Source organism: Gasterosteus aculeatus, chromosome Y, assembly GCF_964276395.1.
Source record: "Gasterosteus aculeatus chromosome Y, fGasAcu3.hap1.1, whole genome shotgun sequence".
NCBI lineage: Eukaryota > Metazoa > Chordata > Actinopteri > Perciformes > Gasterosteidae > Gasterosteus > Gasterosteus aculeatus.
Window position 1 is genome coordinate 2,111,909 of NC_135709.1, and position 17,428 is coordinate 2,129,336.

The 17,428-nt window shown below is 43.8% G+C and overlaps 1 protein-coding gene across 3 annotated transcripts in view; it reads left to right on the plus strand.

The window, feature by feature from the left end:
* The window catches only part of LOC144382935 (polypeptide N-acetylgalactosaminyltransferase 18-like), a 95,552-nt gene that overhangs the window by 34,086 nt on the left and 44,038 nt on the right, over positions 1 to 17,428 (plus strand). For all 3 annotated transcript variants that reach the window (XM_078097173.1, XM_078097174.1, XM_078097175.1), the window contains exons 2-4: positions 13,328 to 13,523; positions 13,604 to 13,770; positions 16,605 to 16,791. In XM_078097173.1, the coding sequence (XP_077953299.1) occupies positions 13,328 to 13,523; positions 13,604 to 13,770; positions 16,605 to 16,791 (550 nt within the window). The remainder of the gene's footprint in view (positions 1 to 13,327; positions 13,524 to 13,603; positions 13,771 to 16,604; positions 16,792 to 17,428) is intronic.

Below are 17,428 nucleotides of genomic sequence, written 5' to 3' on the forward strand. Positions count from 1 at the left end.
ATCTTTCCTGTTAGCTTTTTACGGGGTTCTTTTTAAATCCCAGTAAAATAGTGTCTGCTTCTACACGGTGACATATTCCCCAGTGACACAATATAAATCAAAACCCCTCCCATTTGATTGGCTCGTGGCTCTCTCGCTCTCCCCTTTTGCAGATTGATTGATGGGTGAATGTAATGATGTTGCTGGTTGAAAGTGGTCACTACTAACTTCCATATGCACATTTCATATGTAGTTTTACAGGAAAAAAGGGGATTGGATTTTTCATATTTTAAACCCTCTTAAGGCATTAGTTTTCATTTTTTGTGAAAAAAATATTTCATACCATTTTTTGGGAGCTTTGGGGGTCCCTGATACCATATCAAATCATTAAATGAACACCCTCCTCCTCTCAAATAGATTTAGGTCTGTTGCCTCGGGGCAACAATGTCCTATAAGGGTACTGAAAAGCCAATGTTTTTTTCCAAATATAAATGGAATAAGTGAAACAAGCATGTATGCACTTAGAAAGAGTTCCATTTAACAACAAAGAATGACAACTAGGAAATATCAAAACAAAGTAAAGAAATGACCAACGCTGCATTTACAACATCCACAGAAAGCGTGTAAAGAAACATCACAACAACATTGATTCAGGCTGTTTGTGAGGTTTGAATCAGTGCAAACAACACATTTCGTCTTCTGTGTGGAACCTCAAGTAGACCTGGTGTACCTGCACATCCTGGTACTTTGTATCTCCCCTGCAAGTTGTCCAACTGCAACAAAGATCCACATTTTTAGTATAGAAATATCAACAAAATATGATACATATATTTAAACTATCAAACATGCTTCTTTACATACTCATGCAAACACTTTTTAAAAATTATTTTTCCTGATCTGTGGCATCGTGCGCCATGCAGCTTTGCAGCCTAAAAAGGATACTTCACCCCAAGAGAAAAGGTCACACCCACTTTGGGCCCTCATTTGATTGGACACAGACTTACCTGGTGATATTATATAGATTATTTTTATTTCAAAAAGTTAAAAGGGGCAATGCGATGGGGACAACTGAAGTATGCTTGTATGCCACACAAGTGTAAAAAAACATCATCTTGAAGGACTGTTTGAGGTCACCCAGATGTCTTTGGTCCCTCTCACACACTAAAGCAACAGGCGCTTTACCTTATAAACGGATGAATAATTTTTTTATTCAGTTTTTCCGTATCATTGAGTAAATATCAAAACAGCTACCGTCTTCTGCTTTCTCTCTGTCCCCTGACAATGGGAGGCATGACTCGGTGTTGGTTTAGTCATCACTTGGAGGACCTTCTGCACTACAAAGCATTATTCTGGTCATTGAGCCACCAAAGCCATACGAGGTCCATCTACAGCTTCTTTCTCAGCTTACGCTCCCTGTGTGAGCCCCGATGCCCTCGGCCTTGAGAAGGGAATTCCTATTATTTAGAGGCACTCAATCGTCATGTCACTGCTGACCTCCTTGGTCAAATCCATTCCCTGCTGAACCTCATGCTGTTTTTAAATCAGCCAGTAATGCAGTCTTTTTGCTGAAGCCGAAATCTTTTCTCTGTATGTCATTCCTGTAATGAAGCCATCATGGTTAAGCTCAAACTGTGGCTTTAACTTTTTCAGCCGACCTACGGCCATTGCTGGCTAATGCTATTCATTGCTGCCTATGAGCTCAAATTGTTGCCGCCCAGGTCACCATGATTTATTTTCTCCCCATTCATCCATGGCATGCCGTTTCTATACATGGATTATAATCACCATAGCTGACATTTCTGTGAATTTATTATGCAGTTTGTCCCACCTTTGTTTGGATATACTCTTGGCTCTATACGTTATATGGGCCTCTCCTCTCGTTTTCTTTAGAGGGATTTATGAAGACCCTCCATCACATCTCCACACATCTTACACTAAAGATTTTCCATCAAATTTACTTATTTATAAATACAATTTAACATAGTTCCAATATTGGGCATGCAAGTGAGAGTTGCTGCTAATTAAAATTGTTGTTTCTAGTTAAACTGGAAAGGTAAATTCATTTCTACATCACATTGCACTCTTACACAAAATATAATATATACATTACATTACATGTCATTTAGCTGACGCTTTTATCCAAAGCAACTTACAAGTGCATTCAACCATAGGGTAATATACCAATTCAAATCACCATGCGGAAGTATTACGGTTACAACCTTTTTTTGTAATTGAACTGGAAATGTCAAGTCATCAGATTCATCATAGAGTCTAATTGTATTAATTGCAGTTCATGAAAATTACATAGAATAAATGATGAATTATGGAAATGATTTTCTGTCATTAGACGGTTTCTGTTAAAATCTTGCAGCTGTCCTTGATTATTAATGAATATTGCATGCCATCAAATATGACAATAATTCCAATCCATGGTGAACAATGATGGAAACTGAGTATCAGGGAGAGCTGGGCACGTTTTCATCCTCTAAATTAGATTTTAATTGGGGATCTATTGCTATAGTATAAATGCTGCACCTACTGATTGTCCTTGGGCTTGAGAGTATATTCATTCCTCTCATAAATACACTTGATATATGTGTGTGTGGAAAAGGAAACGCATATGAAATAAAGGATATTCGTGGTAGTTACAGCTCTGAGTGCCATTTTGGTAAATACAGAAAAGCCGAGATTATTCCAAATTCAAATTATACCGTGAAATGGGCCTAAAAAGAAGAAGCGGGCTGGAAGCATGAGGGGTGTTTGTAGATGAGCAGAAGAAAAAAACGAAGCGGCAGAGTTCTTCCTCCCCGCTGTGACGGATGTGTGCCAGGTCTGTTGGTGCCGAGTTGTGTGTCACTATGGTGGATTCCATATATTATTTTTTAAAAAGCCTATCAAATCATGTAAAACTGTCCACGCGCTAGGTCAGTGTCTCTAAATATTGGTATTAAAAATCCTTTTGAAGAAAAGCTGAAAATGACTGCCAGTGTACCCGTAACCATGACGTCACCGCCTCAATAAAACACTCAAGTTTGTTCTTCGGCTCCGCTCTCCATCCCACTGGCTGTTTCCCTGAATCAACCCAAAGAAATAGGATTTAGTTGCTGTAAATATAATCCTTAAATTCATTGGATATTGATGTAATCCTTAGCTTTTTTATTCTAGTACGTAAGTAATGTATTATTTAAAGTTCTAAATGTATAGTTCAGTATACTAGACTATTTTATAAAAACATTATTTGACTTTAATTTTAATTCAATGTTGGCACCCCACAAGCTGATTCAATGTAAATTAAGTCGTTTGTTTGTTTAATGAAACTTGAAATTGATGGTTAAAACATCTTATTTCATTTAATATTATTAATTTGGGTATAGCTTCTCAGAATCAACCAAGCTTTAGTAAGTGATGGTCCCGACAAAGCTGCTGGTGACCAATAGCGTTGGAACACAAAGAATATTGTTTTTGTTTTTAAATACAATGTGACTAAATGAATTGAGTTGCCTTTTCCTAAAGCAGAGCAGAGATTTAGTGTTCATAGAATCAAAGTGAGCTCAGTGCAGCGATACGTTCACAGGCTGAGACTGATTTAAAAAAATGTCTGTTTTGGTCAGGGCTGGTATTGAAAAAATTATTGAATTGTGTGAAGTGTAGGTCATGGTTTTTCTACCATGACCTACACTTCACACTTCAACCAAAACCCTTCTTTCTCCTCCCTTAAAAATCCTAAGCCCCTCCCATCAGGCTAATCGAGGACCTCCGGCTCCAGACTGCAGGCCTACACCTGCTTATTGTTTAAGATATTGATACCTTTTGTTGTAAGGCATTAAATGAACCTGGGATATTTGCTCAAATTGGTTCGATTGCCGTACCTAGAACATTTTCCAATTGTTATAAAAGCAGCTGTGGGAATTCTGTGGGCTCACCGGAAAATCTATGATCAGAACGGAGGCCCAGCAGCTCAAAAGACCAACTGAAGAACAGCCCGGAGGACGAGCTGTAACAGGGAGGAGAGACGGAAAAGACATTTCTCAGAAGTAATGAAGTAATGAGAAGATTGCCGTTAGCTGTCCTCTTGTCATTGTGCATTATATTGCTGCATAACATTGTCCCTTTAGCAACCACTGCAATCACCGGGGGACACGGCGCAAGCAAGCTAAATGTCCTTCAGAGACTCCGTGTCCCCTTCATGCATCCAGCTCTCTCAAATATCATCAAGATTCAGCCATAGCTGCACACACTGGGCCGCCATGGTTTACGGAGACCGTAGTCTTTTTAGACTGCATTTTGGAATGCCTCAGCAGGTCTTGTTTGAATGCTCTCGCTGCTGTCGTCACAGCTGAGAACCGAAGCCGCTTCTGCCTGGGTCACATGATAAAACCCACTGAGAGCAGCGGACGGAGGAGCGATATTCAGCTTTTGTGACCTTACGACCCTCCGTGTCATCGTAGATGTCCAGGGGCTTCGAGTGCTCTTCAGCCTTTACTTACCTCCATCTACAAACAGTACAAAGGGATAATGCTTTCAACGTTGGTGAGAACCAATAGTAAGTGCTGGGGGGGAGGTGCTTGTCCCCCCGAGAAAACATTAGTGTCAGACACTTAACTTACTGCAATTTGATGGATTTTTAAGCGACGACATGCTGTGGCCAGGATGATCACAACGGAAGAGAAAAGCTCAACTTGTTATTGTACTCCTATCTCGCTCTGTGAGTCTTATCACTGCACTTTTTGTGCATTTAAACCGTACAAAAGCGTTCCCTTTCAATATGAGTATAGTTTTTAGCACACTTTTACATTCACTTACTTTTAATTCATCATTTTAACAATTAAAATGTAATTTTTGTATCGTGGTGACCTTTGCTGGATGATCGCGGCTAAATTACTTTACCAACTGTAGAAACAATGATCTGGAGAGAATGTATTAGGAGGCTAATTAGTGAAGTACTTGAGACTTTGGGTAAGTTGTATTGTTAGTGCAAACCTTACTATTACCAATAAGGCAGCGTACGCTACATGGTTTGTTTCAAGACAGCCAGTCAGTCCTACCAACAACAAAAATAAAACACATCAAATAGATTTGAAACCATCTGCCCTACAGGTAGAGGTGTTACCATCAATTAACCATAGCTATCAAATACGCCATTAGCCATTGCTCTTTGTTGTATCAAAACATAGGTTTGTCATTTCAACTGTCAAAAGTGATGGAAATATAACTAAAATGACATGCCCGCTTCTCTGTGTTGGGAAGAGGGGTGAGGTTTAGCACATCTGGGTATTTCACCAACATGGAAGCAGATATTGGGAGCCAGCATTATTAGTCATTGTTTGAATTGGTCCACCACTGGGTGGTTTGAAAATGGCAATAAGCTGTGTGGAATTCAGTTAGTGTAAAGTTTTGTGAGGAGCAATCCCATCAAGTAATCAGTGAAGAACACATATTGATCTCTTGATCTATTGATATAGATTTAATATGGTCTTTTGGTGCCACAGGAGCATTAGCAGCTTCATTCACAGTCATCCGGGCCTTTATTACAGTAGCTCCAAGGAATCAGGTTATACACTTCCGTCGATTTATGTGGCAGCCCAAAAGAGGCAGCGTGACTCGTGCTGGCGCCTCATTGGCGGGAGTAGAATGATAGATATGAGCTGGGCACAGACTCAGCAGTGCAAACAGAGAAATGTTGGACTCTTCCTGTGATTGATTTGCCGAGTCAAAAGAGAAATCTTTTGAATTTATCGGCACGTGGAATTCTTTTTTTGTTGAAGGCAGATTGACGCATTGTGCTGCAAAAGACAAATATAAAAGAAGTGGTTATAGAACAGGGGTGTCAAACATACGGCACACGGGCCAGATCCAGGCCGCTGGGGGGGGGGTCCAGCTCAGGCCGTCATGTGACTTTGCTAGTGTGACCAAAATATCCTCACCCCCGACCCCGCCCCCCTTGTCCTTCAGCTCATCCCTTGCCTATGATTATACTGGTCAAGTGGGCAGCATGTGGTCCCTTACCTGAAAGGAGTTTGACCCCCCTGTTGTTGAATATCGAATTGTTGTTGAGAAGTCGGTATCAGAGGCTCACACAGCAGAAGAGGCTTTAACACGGTTATCAATCAACCAATCAATCAAACTTTTATTTCAGACTCAAGCTCCAGATTTTTTTTACAGTAAAAAAAATTAAGATAAAAAATACATACAAGTACATAGACCTATAAATGCCTTATGAGCAACTGTACCAATGTCTCCACAGCTGGGACTGGTAGCGTGAACTGCTTAACTTAGGTTTCTCAAACATTAAAATGATTTCATTTTCAGAGATGTTAACCCGGCAGATACATTTCTACATAAGATTTCTTAAAACAGCTTGGAAAGTATTAACTCCCGCCGCAGCGATCTCTCGTTCCCGCTGGGCCGCCGCAGCGATCTCCCGTTCCCCGACTAGCTCCTCCGACCCCGCCAGTACCGGCCCCGAGACTCATGACCCCGCCCCCGACTTGGCCAGTACCGGCCCCGAGACTCCAGGCCCCGACTCGGCCAGTACCGGCCCCGACCCCGACTCGGCCAGTACTGTTCCCGCTCCCCGACTAGCTCCTCCGACCCCGCCAGTACCGGCCTCGAGACTCCAGGCCTCGAGACTCCGGGCCCCGACCCCTTAAGGGGGGGGTTATAGGGTGGCTGAGCCGGCTACTCCGGAGGTGTTCCCCAGCAGCCGCCGCCGACCGCGGCGGTGTTCCCTGTCCCCGAGCCGGCGCCGACTACTGCGGTGTTGTTCTGTGTCCCCGAGCTTCCGCCGACTACTGCGAAGGTGTTCCGTGTCCCCGAACCGCCGACAACTGCGGAGGTGTCCCCGAGCCGCTGACGGCCCCGGAGGTTCCCCGTGTACCGGAGCCAGCTATTCCAGAGACGTTCCGTGCCCTGCAGTCGCCGCTCCGGAGCCGGCCAAATGACCCCCTGAGGCTCCCCAGCCGTATGCCTGTCCACCGGGCGACCCCCTGAGGCTCCCCGGTCGTATGCCTGTCCGCCGGGCCGACCCCCTGAGGCTCCCCAGCCGTATGCCTGTCCACCGGGCGACCCCCTGAGGCTCCCCGGGCGCCTGGCCGCCCGCCAGAGTTTCCCGGGCGGTCCGACCAGCGTCTCTGGTTTCCCTCCCCCCCGCCCCTTGTCTGTTCTGTGCTAGTTTAGGGCCGTCTGGGATTTGGCCTTTGAGGGGGGGAGGGGGGGGGGTACTGTCACGACGTGGTCCACTTCCTGTCTTTGCCCCTTGGCCATTTTGTGTTGGTATTGATGACTTCTAAAGTCTTTTTTCGTTAAAACTCTGCATTTGAGTCCTGCCTCCCACGCACCGCTGACACCGGCAGTCACTGGCACTACACCATCTCTAGCTAACTAAGCTTATGGAGCTACAATATTAAACAGAATAAGATGCAAGTTGCAAATAATTCACTGAATTTACTGTGTGCCGTCTTGGATGATAAGCCTTTTCAACATTGCGTGGCAGTCTGGGACAGTGCCAAAAGAGTGGCAGACCGGGATGGTGGTACCTCTCTTCAAAAAGGGGGAACGGAGAGAGTGTCCCAATTACAGGGGAGTCAAGCAACTCAGCCTCCCTGGTAAAGTCTACGCCATGGTGCTGGAAAGGAGGGTTTGGCCGATAGTCGAACCAAGGATTGAAGAGGATCAATGCGGTTTTCGTCCTGGTCATGAAATGACTAACCAGGTCTTTACTCTTTAAGGATGATGGAGGGGGCCTGGGACTATGCTCATCCAGTCTACATGTGTTTTGGTCCCTACTTGGGGCCATCAAATCCCTGTGCGCCCAAAGAGAGAGCTGTGTTTGGGTGCTCGGTAGTAAGTCGGAGGCGCTTCTGGTGGGGGTTGGCCTTCGCCAGAGCTGCGCCTTGTAACCAATCTTGTTTGCTTTAGCCTCAACTAGTGACTGAACTTGTTACATCTGTTTTTATCTCACTGGCACCATTGCCAACTTCCTACAGGCAAAAAACGTGTTTTAAAACAACTCAAATTATTTGAAAATTACCATCTTTTGTGTTACGATGCAATTTCACAATGTAGAAAGTATAACTATGTTAAATCATTTCACTACGCAAAAACCGTATTACAACTAAGGGTTAAGCTCATAAGTGTTACAACTTCTAATACTACGCAATATAAAAATATAATACATATAAAAACTATCTCACTTCTGACACCAAATTGTGGTGGAAGATTTTGCACAGACAATCGTAAGAAACAAAGGCTCTGAGTCAAGTATGTCTTTTCTCCGTTTATTTCCTTGCAAGGGACAGAGGGTCACAACAGCTACGTGGTCAGTAGACTGTCAAGAACCTCCTTCTGCCCCCAACACATCAAGGCAGTTCTTATACCTAAGTTTAGATATCGGTGGCGTCAACAGAAACCTTTGACCATCTTGTTGAGTCTCTACAGCCAGGGTACTGGGAACATCTTGTCCATGTAAGACACGTCAGTTCTTTGACCGTGTCCTTGCTCTCCCAACATGCTAAAACAAAGGTGGTCATAGACATAACAAACACTTTGTTCAATCTCTACAGCTATGACGCTGGAAACATCTAATCCAAGTGGGAGACATCAGTTCTTATGTCAGGGATTTTGTCATCTAAGCACTTGCATGTAATAAACTGGTTATACAAATGAAGCATTTAAAAGGGTCACATATCATTTTCCCATTACAAGATAGAGTTCCCAATTATTTTTGCAATGTGAATTTGCAGTTCTGTTTTAAAATAAACAAATACAAATTTTAATGCTGTTTTTTAATCCGATTAATCGAAGAAATAATTAACCGATTAAATCGATTATCAAAATAATCGTTAGTTGCAGCCCTACTCTCATGTGCACGCTCCCCTGCGGTGTACTAATAGGTTTCCTGGAACAACAGAAACATGTTTGTCCTCCCACTGTCTCCAAGGTGTCTTTTAGACAACCCGCACACCCTTCGGCTCCTCTGATGCCCTGAGAAGTCTACCTTAGGGTGCTGTTTGAACAAACCGGCTGCTGGGAATGCAAAGACATACATCCCTATCTGTTTTGATGCATATTTTAAATCCGGAATTGCTGATGTGTATTCAAGTGGCGGATGCTAGAAGGCATTGTTCCGGATAAAATAATGCATCTGCATAAAGGTGACATTCCTCTGGATCAAAGTAATGCATTCCTGTTGTTGTGTACAGATAGAGGTCGCAGAGGGGAAAATACAAGGTCTTTTCTGGGTTTCTCCAGAAGTTTGTATTCCTCTGGAAATCCTCGTGACTTGCACTCACATTGCTCAGCTCACTGGACTTAAATGATTAACTTTTCAGACATGTTTTTTTTTTTAACTTTTAAATCCAAGGAATAAAATAGTCTTTTGTTTCTTAACCGGTCTTCTGAATCCACAGCAGCTTCTCTGATCTACAGAGCCGCTGTGGTGTCTGCTTGTTGAAGACGCCATCACCTTATTCGCGGTCTGTAGGCAGGATTATTTCAGTGCCACTAGTGCAACTTCCCTGTTCATCAGAAATGTTGTGATGGATACTTCCAGTAGCACTGATTGTTGGGGACAAACCGAGACCAACACCAGCAGCATCTGCTCGTATTTTTGTAGAGAAAATCATGTTGATAATTACGCAAGGTTTCCACATCATCATTGAAGCTTCATATCTGGACTTGTGCAATAAAACACAACCACAAGCGTCCCTCAGTCAGGAACATGGACTTGTGTAACAAAAGCCAAATGCAAATCTTGTTTTCTTGGGAGGGGGGGGTTCCTCTCTTTCAAACACATGCCTGGTCCACCAGTTCCATTGCATGAGACAACAACACCTTACCAGCAGGGCTGTACTGTAATTAGTAAAGGAAGAGCCATATGGATTTACAGGAAGACCCACTCGATCTGTATTGATTTCCACTTCAGACAGCAGGCCAGCTGTGATCAGCACAGCGCTCACCATCCCCCTCGAGAGGCCGCGCTGTGCTCTTTTCATGGGCCGTGTTTCTTCCTGTTTGTGTTGATGTGTGATGATGGTCATGATGGTTAAAGCCCACCTGCCACACACAAACACGCACACGTGTGTGCTGAGAGAAAGAGAGGCGACCATCAAGACTCTCACGGCAGCAGGACGGGGAGAAATAGATGGTCGGTGGTGTTAAAAGCTTGTTAGCGTGGTAAAGGAAATGACTTGACAATGGACTCCGTCTCTCCGGTTTCGTCTGCGGTTTGGAGACACAGCGGGAAGTGAGAGGAGAAAACATCGTGCGTTACTCAGCTGAGTAAACCACAACGGGAGCTTTATAGAAGCCGCTTTATAGCAAGACGTCTGCTTTACGCCTCGTTCTCATGTCTCGATGAATACAAAAAAAAAAATGGCCGACCGTGGCGCATGGAGTAGAGATGGTGCTCCGGGAACCGCGGGGGGTTGGCGGTGGGAAGCCCGGCTGCTCCATGTCCCATGTCCAAGTGTCCCGGAGCAAGACGCCTAACCGCTCCCCGGGCGGCTCCACACTGCTCCCGCTGTGTGAGAGAAAATCCATCACGGTTTTTAGTGTCTCTAAAATCAGGCTTTTGGAAGAATGACAGAATTGTTACTCCGTCAAACCTTCACAGAAAAGGGATTATTGGGCTGGAGACACAAGGGCGACCGTAAAGCTGCATTGTCTTGTTATATAAAGTTCACGTCTGAATGGAGTTATTCTGCTTCCGTCTTCTCCAAAGAACAAGCACTCAGATTCCAAATGTGCAATTCCCTTCTGCTCAATAACCCCCCCCCATGTTGTTTAAATCAGGTGGGGTTGTCTGCTCGGGGTCAATGTAGAAGAGTGCGAGTGTCCTCGGCTCCTCTGGCCACATTGCGAGTCCACATTTGACCCGTCCAGGTGTGAGCCACTAAACATATTATTCATACCCGAGTGGAGGTGATGACGGCGCACGTTTCCATCTGCTCACTGCTCCATTCAATTAATCACGTGTGAACCTTTTGCAGGAAGCTGCAGCACCCCCCTCACCCCCCCACCCACCACGTACTCTCCACTACTTTGATTTAGTGCGAGGACGAGTAGACCCGCTCACCTTTTGCGCAGGGTTCAGTCAAGTGCTTCTGGGTGAGCGTGCTGGCGGCTCGCTTCATCAAACATCTGAAGCCCTTTTGTCATCGCTGGCTCCGAAATGAAAAAAGCTAAGCTAAGCTAAAAGGCAAACAGATTCCCTGTGCTTTCTCCTTCCTGCCTCTTTAAGTATACGAAAAGCATTCGGGGGGGCAGATAATCTTGCAGGGTTTGCAGAGCAAATGAGATTTTCTCCATTAAAAAAAAGAATTATTTCATTGATGGTTTCCTGCGTTTCAAAGGGGGGCTGATGAGCAGCTTGGAATTGCACGGAGGAGGTGCGCTGGTCTAATTGAATGCGTTTACATCCTCACGCTGGGTTTTGCAAATCGGGCTTATGTCCCTTTTACGCTCTTGGTTGTTTTGAGCGGTTTGCCTCCTTTCATCCCACTCGTACATGGGTGCATAAACACAAGATTCCTGGTTCCACTGTGTGATTTAGTGCAGAGGATGAAAGCCCGCACCACATGGGGGATGTCAGTAAACACTGGGTCTCCACACATTTCCTGTCAAAGCAAGTGCTGAATGCAAGCTGGATGTCTTTCATCCATTTTCTGCCATAACATTTCCTTTCCCTGAATTCGATGTGCTCAAAAGGTGACGTAGTACGCGTAGAGTGTTCAGGGGTGAGACTCCAGCTGGATTCAGCTCTGCATCATTACAAAGTGGAGCCGGAAGTTTAGCTCCCTAATCGAGATGCAAAACCCGAATCGTTGAGCCGTAAGCGTTCCCCTCCACGGCACAGGGCCGGTACCTGCTCATACCGACGACTCAAAGTACACCTCCAGCCCACCGCCTTCACTGCTGCTGTTGCATCGCTGTATTTATGCTGTTGACAAAGTTCAGTGGAGGATGTTAGAACATGCTGGAGTCTCTCAAGCAGAAGAAGGTGATGGAGAGAATTCATTAATGAAAAGGTGCGAAGAGAGTCCTCCGAAATCCATTTTATCTGTCCATCTATTCATCCGACCACGCAAATCTATCTATCGATTTATCATCTATCCATCTATTCGTCCATCTGGGTGTCGAGAAGAATGTGTGTGTGTCCTGTGTTTACCATCACAACGCAGCCAGAGTAACCCGAGGTCCTCGGTTTGCGTCATTCCCAGTTCTTCATTTGTCACGTGCACGGTTATTACATCATTACGTCATAACAGTGGGTATAAATGTTCTCAGGCTACTTTTGATGGCACATCTCCAGGTCTAAGCGAAATAATTTTGTTAATTGTATTTTAAAACACAAAACTACACCCATTTGATCGCCTTGCAGCTGAATTCCACTGGGTGCAACATGTTGAACCAGCGAGTTCATGAACTGAATTTCATATTCAGAAGCTTATTCAGTTTCCTCATCCTCCCTCCCACAGCAGGTGGGCTTGACTGGACCTGGCTGGCGCCAGCTGTCAAACCCTTCGAAAGCAACGCGGCGACGTTTCCTGGTGTAATTGCAGACTTTGTGTCTCTGGCGTGATGCACGTATCCGCTCTCGCCGCTCGCCGCCATGAGGCTCTGAACGCATTTGGAGGAAGGTGGCGTGCCACCCACGGGAGCATTAATCACGTTACTGCCAACAGGGGGGGGGGAAGCGCTGCTCTTCAAACTAATCACGAGCTATTCGGCTGCGGAAGGAGAGGAGGCACCTCGCGGTCCTTCAGCAGGCAAAGGGGGAGGAAGGGAAAGTGGTGTTTAACATCCGCGCGACTCATTTAAAAGACATGTGCACATTAAATTCAAACTATTCTCTACTATTCTCTACGTTTCCCTTCCAAGCATGCCTGGTGCATCATACTTATGCTCATTATACGTCCTTATGTCCCTCTTTGTTTTCCACCGTGCATGTGAAGCGGCTCCTTGCTGCTCATGCAGCACAGGACCCTGAGACGCTGATGAAAAGCAAACGTTACCGTGGCTTCGTTAAGTGGATTTGTGTCCACCTCCGCAGGAACAGATTGGAGTGACTGCCAGAATAAGTTATTTGTAATAACGATGAGATTCCCGGAGAAGACGCACCACAGTTCATGTTCTCCGGTGCTGCTGAAATGATTCTTTTAGATTGGGTTTATTAAGCGGACAGCATACCTCGCACCTCACTGTCGCTATTACTTTTGTTGGGGGAGCTTCATTCGTCATTTAATTGCTGCACATCACGTCGGTTTCACGGCATCTGCCAGCACAACAGCGGCGGGTCTGGAGAAAAGCTGAAAATAGTATTTCTTAAAATGAACCTCTCTGTCCACAGAGACCCCTCGGAAGGACGGGGAAGAAGCTGCGTCCTCGTCAGACTCCTCCTCCTCACTCTTCGACCACTGGGGTCACGACCTGGGCCCTGAGAGTCGAAGGGTCGCCCTCAGGAAGTTCCGTTACTACGGTTACAATGGCTACCTTAGCGACCGCATCTCCCTCACCCGGCCGATTGCGGACCTACGACCGGACGGGTCAGTCAGTCAATGTGTACTTAACTGATCCGTATCCGTATGGATTCCAGCTGAAATGCTCTCTCTGTGTCCCCGCCCAGATGCAGGAACATGTCCTATTCATCAGATCTTCCTCAGCTCAGTGTCATCTTCATCTTTGTTAATGAGGCCTTGTCAGTGTTGCTGCGCTCCGTCCACACAGCCATCCAGAGGACTCCATCGCATCTGCTCAAAGAGATCATTCTGGTAGACGACCACAGCAGCAGCCGTGAGAATCATCCAAAATAACTCCTAACTATGTGCATGCTCTTCTGTGGATGCAACCCGCTTTAGAGATGTGCAGTAAGGAGGACTGTATTATAAGGAAGAAGTATTTAATACGCTGCAGATTTTAAAAATGTACCGTGCATTTTGCTTTTTTTTTTTTTGCATGACATAAGTAAACGTAATATTTGGTACAGAAACCTTTGTTTGCAATTACAGACATCATACGTTTCCTGTAGTTCTCACGCTCACAGTCGAGGAGTACGTATGATAAAAATGACTCCTACATGCTTCGTAAGTGGGAAAACCTGCAAAATGGGCAGCGTATCAAATACTTGTTCTCCCCACTGTGTGCAGATTAACGGCCATCGCTGCCATCTGTCCTCGCGCCTTCAAATCAGCGTGTTCGCTGCACTATTTAACACGTCATCTCAATGCTCTGAGCATGTCACACAACACGCCTTGGTAATATGTTGTTTGCAGATTTCACCCGAGTAGCATGAAGGATTCTGCCCACTGCTCGTTCATTGCACCTTTATTTAATGCCATCACCGTATAGTTTAAATATACACCTCCCTTATAGATTTACAGATTACACCTTGTTAACAGATTTTGACTCAAAGTTCATCAACTCATCAAACTCAAAACACTATTAAACTCATCAATAAACTTAGCGTCAAACTGACGTCCAGACTTTTAAAACAGAACCATTCATCTCACTCACTTGTTCAAATAAAGAGTCAATTCACAAAGATTAATTAGGGGTCTTTTCGTGAATAATAGATAAAGATTTATAATATATTACTGTAAATACTCAACCATGTGGGTGAAACCACACATATTCAATATTCTTCATGGTGGAGATCCGGACATATTCTACCATTAGCTGCATCAGTAAGATATGACAACAGATTCAACTTATTGCAGCAGACCGCTGTTGATAATTGCATCACGTAACATGAAATATATTTAAATTCCGCCAATTCTATTATTACTCTCATGAGGAATGTGTCTCTGCTACAGTTGCCTGCAGATGTTCTGTTCTTCCATTAAACGTATATATCGGTTTAGTTCTGCTGGCTGCGCGGTGAACACTCATTAGTGGGAGGACCGGGGGGATTACTCCATTCAACGTGCACCTCAAGTTTTTCCTCATAATTCATTACAATGGTCATAACTCTCTCGGAAATATGGTTTTCTGTGAACAACAATTGAATGGTAGAGATGAAGGTAATCGATTGATGGCGTAATTATGACAAATCTGTGTCAACTGAGGTGTGATGAAGGCAAAATCCATCCATTTTCCTCCACTTATCCGGGGTTGGGTCACGGTGGCTGCAGGCACAGCAGCTTGACCCAGACGCTCTCTTATTTGCACAATTTAATATGAAACAAACGTATTAAAGATAAAATCAGTTGCAAGTTCTGGAAGAGGCCAAAAAGCAGCTGACTGGGCTTATTTGAAGGCTTCAGCTAAAATAAGATTTAAAGATATTGCAAAGAACATGAAATAAGTATACACAAGCTATGATTACCTGAACTATTTTTTACATGATATATGATAACAATAGCAATACAATAGCTATACAAAATATAGTAGCGTCAATGTTTGCATCTAGCACTTTTATGAAGGATCTGAAGATTGGCAAGTTGGATATGAGGGAATCTCTGAATTACTTTTGGAGCAGGCTCTGAAGTCATAGGAAGATCCGCTCACCACATTTGAGAAGTATTGATGTTCGTCATGAACTCCGTCAATGGTGTCAATAGTGTGGATCTGCAATTTCTCGAATAAATGAGCAAAGAAATATAGGGATTCATTAAGCTGTGATAAAGAATAAGGAGACAGTTTGTAGACGTAGAGTTCTAAACCTTCTCATTATTCCAGTGGATGTGGGACTTTTTCTACTAGCACAATATGTTTAATCCCTTTTAAGCTGTCATCAACTATAATTCCCAGGATTTTTGTAGACATTTGAGGCATCTCAATGAATTTAATTTGAATTTTGCATACAACCTCAGTATAATTTTGTACTTAAATCTTTTAAGCTTTTAATCATATTAATATTGATTAAATTACATTTTATATTCAAAGACAGTTTATTTAATCTGAACCATGTAGCATACGTAATTAAACCACAATTAGTTTCCATAATGAGGGAATTTCCACTTTGAACAAAGGAGAAACTTTTTAATTTTTAAACCTTCTGGCACAACTCTTGTTTTCATAGACAAGGTGAATATGTGAGATTTCTGCAATATTGACTGTTTCAGCTGTTGGACAAGAAATGCCCCCCCCCACCCCCCCCATCCTTTTGGTTGGAGACATAAAACTCAAGATTAGATTCTGTATGCTGTGTACCAAGCTGTACTATGGTAGTCTATAGATCCCTCACATCCCACATACATCCCCATTAGCTGTTTCCATAGCAACACAATGGACCAGTTTTTAGCTATTTTTATACACCCGTATATATATCGAGTATTACACACTTACACTAGAACCCTCCATCTTAAAAACAAAGGCCTGTGCAAAGAAGAAGTCTAAATGTAAAAAAAACAGTTCCTGGACACATTGGGGGTTGAAAAACAAACACAGAGAAATGCTCACACTGAATTCCGTTCAATTCATTTACAATTCAAAAATCACAGATTGGCCTCGGCAGGCGAGTGTACACACATGACATCCTCTGCGCCTGAGAACTATCACCTCAGAACAGCAGTAACGCTGATTGCTTTTCTTTGGTCCTGTGGAGGAGTTTTTGTCAATAGGATCAATACTGCGAAAGGCTTCAGGGACTTTTCTTTAAGTGTATTTGTGTTTCACTCTTTGTACAGTGGAGCTGAAAGAGAACCTGCAGAGATTTGTGGAGGAGACCAACATTCAGTACGGCCCGGGATTCGTCAAGGTGGTTCGCCATGACAAGCAGGAGGGGCTGATCAGATCCAGAGTCAGCGGATGGAGGGCAGCCTCGGCTCCCGTCGTCGCTCTGTTCGATGCTCATGTGGAGTTCAACACTGGATGGTGAGTGCTGATGGGTCCGTACTAGTTAGACACCTCCTGGTGCCAGATAGACGTAACTTGAAAGAGATGCCGTATGGTTACCTTTTTATTAGTTTGGAATAAGTTGTATTACAAACATTATAACAGAGACTGAGCAGCACAAAACTATCTCCAGCTGGTTCATGAAGTCATCATTTCAATTTTCTTGAACATTTGTTATTCAACCAGGTGCACAGGCTTCGCTCCTATGAGCCATTTTGGTAATTATGACAGACTTATTTATATTGATTAGTCCTTTATCTTTGCCAGCCAATAATAGATTACTCTTCAATGGTGGGGAAATCAAATGTATTTCTATAGCGCCTGACACAACAGAGTAGACAACAAAAACATGTATATACAGAGTTCTAATCAATCAGTAGCATAAGGAAAACTAGTAAACAACCACTTTGTAATGTACAATCGAAATGAAAAGAGAACGTTGAGCTTTATTGGTCTCTGTAGAGATTTTACTTGGTGTAAACAATCTAAGATCATAAAACTTCCCTGACCATGAAATAGGATCCAGCAGCAATAATAGTTTAGCGTAATCACTGGCGATCCTAAAATCCTCTGCAGTCAACGCGTGTCTAGTGTTTGTAGTGGAACGCTGATTTAC